The 8980-nt window shown below is 45.3% G+C and overlaps 1 protein-coding gene across 7 annotated transcripts in view; it reads right to left on the bottom strand.

Moving 5' to 3' along the window:
- Positions 1–8980, bottom strand: part of PDE4DIP (phosphodiesterase 4D interacting protein) — a 239510-nt gene that overhangs the window by 77619 nt on the left and 152911 nt on the right. For 3 of the 7 annotated variants that reach the window (XR_824629.1, XR_824628.1, XM_010832820.1), the window contains exon 1: positions 289–3430. The exons of 3 other annotated variants lie outside the window; for them this stretch is intronic. Coding sequence is in view for 2 of the 4 variants with exons in the window: in XM_010832820.1 (XP_010831122.1) it covers positions 289–1410 (1122 nt within the window). In the remaining 2 variants the exon portion in view is untranslated. Of the gene's footprint in view, positions 1–288; positions 3432–8980 lie in introns of those variants that run through there. One more of the 7 variants, XM_010832821.1, reaches the window with a different exon arrangement.

Consider the following 8980-nt stretch of genomic DNA (forward strand, 5'->3'; position numbering starts at 1 on the left):
GATTAAATTTTTCTAGGGTAAAAATGAATTATGAATCTTCGTCTTAAACATGTACAATTTTGATAATTAGTGGGAAAGCCAACAGATAATCTTATAAAGAGGGTATTGTGGAAAGTAAATTACTTGCGTGAATCACATTTATTAAAATGGACAGAAGCAAAAGGTAAAGCAAAAATGGGTTCAATGATTACTTTTCTCAAGTCTAGACTATTAACCTTCCCCTAGAAAGAAATCACGTGAAGCCAGCTAACTTTAATCAGAAAGGCACTATGCAGCCATTTTGTATACCTGGACCCGAAGTGGCAAATAATCTTCACAGAGATCATCCCACAGCTCCTGCAGGTCTGAAATCTCCAAGGGATAACTCACAGGTGTCTTGTAAAGGGGTTTCAAAGACCTGTTAAGGAAACCAGAACTAACTCCATCTGTCATGATATGGCCAGGCCTGGTTCCAGATGGATTGGATTTCACTGGAATAGGAAGCTTGCTCCCTCGGGGGCTCTGGATGGGCTTATAATCAAGACCTTTAATCATGCTAAGAGCTAGCTCCAGCTTATGGTTATACGTATGCTGGGGAGCCTGCTCATCTGAACAGCAGTCACACTTTGCAAGTTCCTTTGCACTTCTCTCAGGTTCCTCATCCTTTGGTTGTGGAGGACTAGCCTGGATGCTTGCATCCAAAGATTCCACAGAGGATCCCGGGGTCCCTTCCTCCATGCTTTCTCCATCTGGCGGTACCTTCGCATTTGGTAAATCCGGTGGCCCAACCTCGGACAACGCTGGTTCTTCAGTGCAAATGCTGGTGGACCATCTGGTAGAGGGGCCACACGAGATACTTTTCGCCACCTTTCGAGGTACCTTACAAATGGCTTCATAGTCAGAATCAGCCACCCGCAAAGCTGCACAGCCTCGGCATCTCCTGGGTCGATTTCCGGGGCCTTCCGAAGCATGACAGCTGTGCTCCTGAATCTGATCCTCATTTTCTACCCAACACTCGAACCCTGAATAGGCAAAGTCTTCTTGGAGCAGTGCAGAGTATCTGACATCGGGTAAGCCGGAAATGTCAACCGTTCCATTCCCCGCCTTGGTCTCCGCGCCAGGGTCATCGTTATTCTTCCGATACATGCTAGCAATGCAGAACTTGAGGCGGTCCTTCTCCAGCAGCAGCTTCTGCAAGCGCTCAATAGAAAGGGCTTCGATCCGGGCAATGACGGTGTCGAATCTATAGATCCGATCGAGCATGAACGCGCACTTGCTGCAAGCAAACTCAGCTTTGCCATCGCGGGAGACATCCTTGCCCAGGACATGCGACAACAGAACCTGGAGGTTGAGCTTGGACGCCGTGTGGAAAATCCAGCGCCGCTGGTTTCCGCACAGCTCCCGGGCACAGATCCTGCAAATCTCCTTCATCTTCCCTCCTGCGGTTGCCGAGCTTCCCTGAGGCGGCTGCTACTCGGTGATCGCTCACTGGCTCTTGGTTGCGTTCCGTCTCCCGCCTCGGTGGCCTCCGGCTAGCATGGCACAGCTCGGTGGGGTGCCCACTCTGCAGGGGCGCTCCGCTGACACCCGCGCGCGGGTTCTGGGTACCAGAGTGGTCAGCCCCGCCCCTCGGGGAGGCGGCGGGCGAGGAAATGCCTCAGGAGGATGCTGAGTGACAGCAGCGCAGGCCGCGCTCAGAACCTGCCATGTCTCCTCCAGCTGTCTCTCTCTCCAGCCGCTGTGTCCTCAATGTCCTCCCTTTTCAGCGGGCTGAGTTCGCGGTCCTCCGGCGGCCGCCCGCGGCTGACGCAAAGACTCAAGAGATTGAGGATCAGATTTCAAGATGGCGCCAGCGGCTCGCCGCCTGCGGCCGCCGTCAAACTGCTCTGGGAGCTGTAGTCCAGGAGGCCGGCTCCTCGCTCTGCGCATGCGGGGTGGCCAGCGCGTCCCCTCGCTCCCAAACAAGTCAGTGCTCCTCGCGGTACAGCGCAGACTCGACCTGCTGGGGTTACCCGGCTGGAAGAGCGGGACGGATGCCCACCGCTGCCAGGCCACTTTTATCTGCTAAAATTTCACTCCAAAAGCGCACCAGAACCCTTGCGGTTCCTCCCTCCCGCCCGGGAGGACTGTCCTGAGGCTCTGCTCTGGGAGGAGAAAGCCGAATCCCCTCCCCTTCTGTCCACGGGGACTGCCACGTACTCAGGAGGGAGCAGTCTCGCAGCACCACTGGGTACCGCTGCGCGCTGCCTCGCTCCGGCCCCACCTCCTCTCCCTTCTCACTCCTGTTCCTAGATTAAAAGGCCCTGCGGCTTCACCCGCGCCCGGGGAGGCAGGAATTTTAGGAGGCTCAGTGCAACCTCCCTCTGGACTGTTGGGAGCACTCAGAAAAGAGGACAAGTGTTTCTTCCCTCGCCATGCTGGGGTTGAGTTTGCCAGGATGATTTGCCTTTTTTTTAAGAGCGTAAATTGAGAGGCGGCACAAAGTAGTCACCTGAGAAAGAGTCCAACAAAAACCACACGAGTGCAGCTGGTTTACCAAGATTTTGAAGAAAATGGACAAAATGAGCTTTTTCAAGAATGTAGACACCTGAGAGGAGACTACCGTCAGCAAATCCTCTTTCAAGTTTCACGTGGACTGCAGGCCTTATTTTCTGGGTGGGAAGGGGAGACAAACACTAGAACAAAAGACCTTGTTTATTTAAGCAAGAGTCCAAAGTATCAGGGAGTGCTGCTCTCTGCAGAAGTGGGGCTGGGAATTTAACTGACTTCAGTTAGTATCCTGTCTTATTCAACATTATCCAGTAGTAAGTCACCCCACCCTTGGGTATAGAACTTGAATTGCACACAAAGAGTGGAGGGAAGCTGGGGCTCTCTCTAGGTGGAATTGAGGTGTCATCCTTCTTTTATAATTTTCTCCCTGGCAAACTCCAAATAGGAGGAAAAACAGTCCCAGGCAATCATCTTGAGTTTTCCCAGAGCAGGACATTTCCCAGTTACAGTAATGCTAGATTTCACTAACTTGACCTTGTGAGATATGAAATTAATAAGGCCAACAACAGTCAAAGTATTTCTGAACCTCATCTCCAGGTCAGAGCCTATACTCCTAAACCTGGAGACATGCAGATGCCTTCAATGAAAACTCAAAAAACACCCAAAGTTCTTATGGAGGATTAAATGAGATGATTTGGGGTAAGTACTTGAACAGAATTTGGCTCATTAAACAAATGGGACTCTGCACACACAAGATTGTATCACTCTTTTATTTAATCATCGAAACAAAATCTTAGTAGCTCCATCATGAACGATAAGGACAGTCCTTAGAGCTTTGGCTTTAGTAGGCTACAGAACTTTGCATCTGTGATTTCACCTAAATATGCACATTCTGACCCCCAAACCAAGTATGTAAAAGAGATTTCCAAGTAAAACTCACCATAGGTGCGTTTTTGCATGGAGAAGGCAATGGCACCCCACTCCAGTACTCTTGCCTGGAAAATCCCATGGACAGAGGAGCCTGGTAGGCTGTAGTCCATTGGGTCGCTAAGAGTCGGACACGACTGAGCGACTTCCCTTTCACTTTTCACTCTCACGCATTGGAGAAGGAAATGGCAACCCACTCCAGTGTTCTTGCCTGGAGAATCCCAGGGACGGGGGAGCCTGGTGGGCTGCCGTCTATGGGGTCGCACAGAGTCGGACACGACTGAAGTGACTTAGCAGTAGCAGTAGCTATATGAACTTCAGAGTCAGAAGAAATTAAGTAACAATCTTTGGAATATATACAGAGGCAAGGAGTTTCTGGCCTGCCAGAACACTACCCTGCTATACCCTGTCTTAAGTATTGTCTTCAAGAAAAGCAAGGACTCAAAAGTCCAAAAAGTACAAACTAAGGTATTAATTAAGGCCTCATCTTTGGCTGTGGATGCAAGCCCCATTCTCTTACTAAAGAAAATGCAAAATGAAACAAAGTAATTAATGAAACAAAAGTGCTCTTTGGGAGCAAACTAAATAATACTTTGTATTATTGTGTATTCTTTAATAAGATTTTGCACCTGACCTGCAGTCTCTAAACTTTAATGACATCATACAGATAGTTGACATAGACATTCAAGTCAGTACAAACAGAGAAAAAGCAACTTAGCATTGAAGAATATGTTTGCTATAACAAAGATCAACATACTAGAAAAGAGAGCTATACATTTCTTGGCTTCCAACAAGATAAATAAAGCACTCAACTCTTTACTCCCGGAGGAAATACTTAAAGACCGTATCTCAAAATGGATAATAAGCTAGAGTACTAGAACTTCTCCTAACATGATCATTTGATATTTTTCTGTTCAGTTCAGTCACTCAGTTGCGTCCAACTCTTTGCGACCCCATGAACCACAGCATGCCAGGCCTCCCTGTCCAACACCAACTCCTGGAGCCTGCCCAAACTTATGTCCATTGAGTTGGTGATGCCATCCAACCATCTCATCCTCTGTCGTGCCCTTCTCTTCCTGCCTTCAATCTTTCCCAGCATCAGGGTCCTTTCAAATGAGTCAGTTCTTCACATCAGGTGGCCAAAGTACTGGAGTTTCAGATTCAACATCAGACCTTCCAATGAACACCCAGGACTAATCTCCTTTAGGATGTACTGGTTGGATCTCCTTGCAGTCCAAGTGACTCTCAAGAGTCTTCTCCAACACCAATTCTTCGGCACTCAGCTTTCTTTATAGTCCAACTCTCACATCCATACATGACCACTGGAAAAATCATAGCCTTGACTAGACAGACCTTTGTTGGCAAAGTAATGTCTCTGCTTTTAATATACTGTCTAGGTTGGTCATAACTTTCCTTCCAAGGAGTAAGCGTCTTTTAATTTCATGGCTGCAATCACCATCTGCAGTGATTTTGGAGTCCAAACAAAGTCTGACACCGTTTCCATTGTTTCCCCGTCTATTTGCACCTGACCTACAGTCTCTAAACTTTAATGACATCACACAGATAGTTGACATAGACACGCAAGTCAGTACAAACAGAGAAAAAGCAACTTAGCATTGAATAATATGTTTGCTATAACAAAGATCAATATACCAGATGCCATGATCTTAGTTTTCTGAATGTTGAGCTTTAAGCCAACTTTTTAACTCTCCTCTTTCACTTTCATCAACAGGCTCTTTAGTTCTTCTTCACTTTCTGCCATAAGGGTGTTGTCATCTGCATATCTGAGGTTACTGATATTTCTCCCAGCAATCTTGATTCCACCTTGTGCTTCATCCAGCACAGTGTTTCTCATGATATACTCTGCATATAAGTTAAATAAGCAGGGTGACAATATACAGCCTTGACGTACTCCTTTTCCTATTTGGAACCAGTCTGTTGTTCCATGTCCAGTTCTAACTGTTGCTTCCTGACCTGCATACAGGCTTCTCAAGAGGCAGGTAAGGTGGTCTGGTATTCCCATCTCTTTCAGAATTTTCCACAGTTTATTGTGATCCACACAGTCAAAGGCTTTGGCATAGTCAATAAAGCAGAAATAGATGTTTTTCTGGAACTCTCTTGCTGTTTCCATGATCCAGCGGATGTTGGCAATTTGATCTCTGGTTCCTCTGCCTTTTCTAAAACCAGCTTGAACATCAGGAAGTTCACGGTTCACATATTGCTGAAGCCTGGCTTGGAGAATTTTGAGCATTACTTTACTAGCATGTGAGATGAGTGCAATTGTGCGGTAGTTTGAGCATTCTTTGGCATTGCCTTTCTTTGGGATTGGAATGAAAACTGACCTTTTCCAGTCCTGTGGCCACTGCTGAGTTTTCCAAATGTGCTGGCATATTGAGTGCAGCACTTTCACAGCATCATCTTTCAGGATTTGAAATAGCTCCACTGGAATTCCATCACCTCCACTAGCTTAGTTTGTAGTGATGCTTCCTAAGGCCCACTTGACTTCACATTCCAGGATGTCTGGCTCTAGGTGAGTAATCACACCATTGTAATTAACTGGGTCATGAAGATCTTTTTTGTACAGCTAAAAAGATCACTTTTGTATAGATCAACTGAAAATAAAAATTTTAAAGTCAAACTCGGGAGAAAAGTTATGTGGGACATCCTTGATGGTCCTGCCAATTCAGAGGACATGGGTTTGATCCCTAAGTCCAGGAAGATCTTCCATGCCTTGGAGCAACTAAGGCTATGAACCACAACTACCGGACCTGTACTCTAGAGCCCACACTCCACAAGAGAAGGCACCACAATGAGAAGCCGGCGCTCCACAAGAAAGAGTAGCCCCCACTAGAGAAATCAGAGAAAAGCCTGCCCACAGCAATGAAGATCCAGCCCAGCCATAAATAAATAAGTAAAATTTTTTTAAAAGAGAGAGAAGAAAAGAAACAAAAGTTATGGATAGTAAATTCAGCACTTCGTGGTTCTTACCAATATCATCTTAGTCAAGAGTTTTTGTATCTAACTGAGTGTTGGAGAAGACTCCTGAGAGTCCCTTGGACTGCAAGGAGATCCCATCAGTCCATTCTGAAGGAGATCAGTCCTGGGATTTCTTTGGAAGGAATGATGCTAAAGCTGAAACTCCAGTACTTTGGCCACATCATGCGAAGAGTTGACTCACTGGAAAAGACTCTGATGCTGGGAGGGATTGGGGGCAGGAGGAGAAGGGGATGACAGAGGATGAGATGGCTGGAGGGCATCACTGACTTGATGGACATAAGTCTGAGTGAACTCAGGGAGTTGGTGATGGACAGGGAGGCCTGGCGTGCTGCGATTCATGGGGTCGCAAAGAGTCAGACACGACTGAGTGACTGAACTGAACTGAACTGAATACTGTCTACCTCTGGGGAGGCAAGCAAAGTGGGGAGCTGAACAGAACATTTACTTCTATTCTGTAAACCATGGATGATTTGAATCTGGGGTGTTAAGTATATATTCATATATTAGTTTTTAAAAGTTTTAAAATTTGGAAATATCCTATAGTTAAAACTAAGAGGAGTTCCCTGGCAGCCTACTGATTTCCACTGGCTTTTACTGCTGTGGCCTGGGTTCAATCTCTGGTCAGGGAACTGACATTCCCACAAGCCTTGAGGCAAAAAAAAAAAAAACCCCCCGACAAAACAACTAAGAATTGTGCCAATTTAAGAAAATCCCATGGATGGAGGAGCCTGGTGGGCTGCAGTCCCTGGGGTCGCCAAGAGTCGGACGCGACTGAGTGACTTCACTTTCACTTTCATGCATTGGAGAAGGAAATGGCAACCCACTCCAGTGTTCTTGCCTGGAGAATCCCAGGGATGGGGGAGCCTGGTGGGCTGCCATCTATGGGGTCGCACAGAGTTGGACACGACTGAAGTGACTTAGCAGCAGCAGCAGCAAGACACATAGAGTCTAAGTGGTAAAACTTGAACCTACAATGAGAACTTTTATAATATATAAAATAAATATCTGTGGACAGTTTATATAAACAAAAGTTCAAGGGGATATGCAAGTTATTATTTAGTGATTACGTCTGGAGAGTATAATTATGGAGACTTCCTTTCTCCTTTCCTCATTTGTATTCTGTAATTTTGTGTAATAAGCATATATTGATTTTGTGATAAGAAAAAAAAGTGTTACTAAGAGGCAGGATAAACACATTTTGATATGTTCATATAATGTAATATTAGAAGCGTGTGTGTGCTCAGTCATGTCCAACTCTTTGTGACACTATGGACTGTAGCCTGCCAGGCTTCTCTGTCCATGAAATTTTCCGGGCAAGAATACTGGAGTGGGTGGCCATTTCCTTCTGCAGGGAATTTTCCCAACCCAGGGATAGAACCCATGTATCCTGCATTTGCTGCATTGCCAGGCAGATTCTTTTCCACTAGTGAACCCAATATTAACCATCAATAAAAAAGAATGAAGTCTGATACCCACAACATGAGTGAATCACAAAAGCATCTTAAGTGAAACAAGCATATCAGTATACCCTGTGTGATTTCATTTAAGTCTAACAACTTAAAGTCTGTTTATATAATAATAGAAATTCAGAAAGTGGTTATTGGCTGGGGTGGGGGGAGATAGGGTAACAACTGATTGAAAGGGGGAACAACAGAATTTTCTGGAATGATGAAAATATTCTATATCTTGTTTTGGGTGATGGTTACATGGATGTGTACAATTTTGAAGCTCACAGAACTAAATGGTTTTATCTGTAGATTTTAAATGTTATTATTAGTTCAATTTTTAAAAGATTAAAGGAGTAAATAAATGTGTAAGTACCCATAAAATTTTAATCTGAGGGATTTCTTTGGTGAAAAGTAACTTCTACTTTGGGCTTCCCTGGTGGCTCAGTGGTAAAGAATCTGCCTGCCAAGCAAGAGACACAGGTCCCTGGGTTGGGAAGATCCCCTGGAGAAGGAAATGGCAACCCACTCCAGTATTCTTGCCTTGGAAATCTCATGGCCAGAGGAGCCTGACTGGCTAGAATCCACAGGGTCACAAAAGAGTCGGACATGACTTCGCGACTTAACAAACAACCTCTACTTTATCATAAGAATAGCTTTGAAGACTGGGAAAATAAAATGTAGCCCAGAAGAAATTCTATAAAAGGCTCAGTTGAAACTTCATAGTTCCTAGCCATATGAGCTTTGGAAAATATTATTTTATATACATGTACACACCATATAGATGGCACAGTGGTAAAAGAATATGCCTGTCAATGCAGGAGATGCAAAAGACAGATTCGATCCCTGGGTCAGGAAGATCCCCTGGAGAAGGAAATGGCAACCCAATCCAGTATTATTGCCTGGGAAATCTCATAGACAGAGGAACATGGTAGGTTACACTCCACGGGGTCTCAAAGAGTTGGGAACAACTGAACAACTGAGCATGCGCACATACACACATACATTTATAATTGAAGTGAAGCATTTGTTAAGGTAAGACCTAGCAATAACCTCAGATATGCAGATGACAACACCCTTATGGCAGAAAGTGAAGAAGAACTAAAGAGCCTCTTGACGAAAGTGAAAGAAGAGAGTGAAAA

Source organism: Bison bison, unplaced genomic scaffold (genome assembly GCF_000754665.1).
Source record: "Bison bison bison isolate TAMUID 2011002044 unplaced genomic scaffold, Bison_UMD1.0 scf7180017862278, whole genome shotgun sequence".
Lineage (NCBI taxonomy): Eukaryota > Metazoa > Chordata > Mammalia > Artiodactyla > Bovidae > Bison > Bison bison.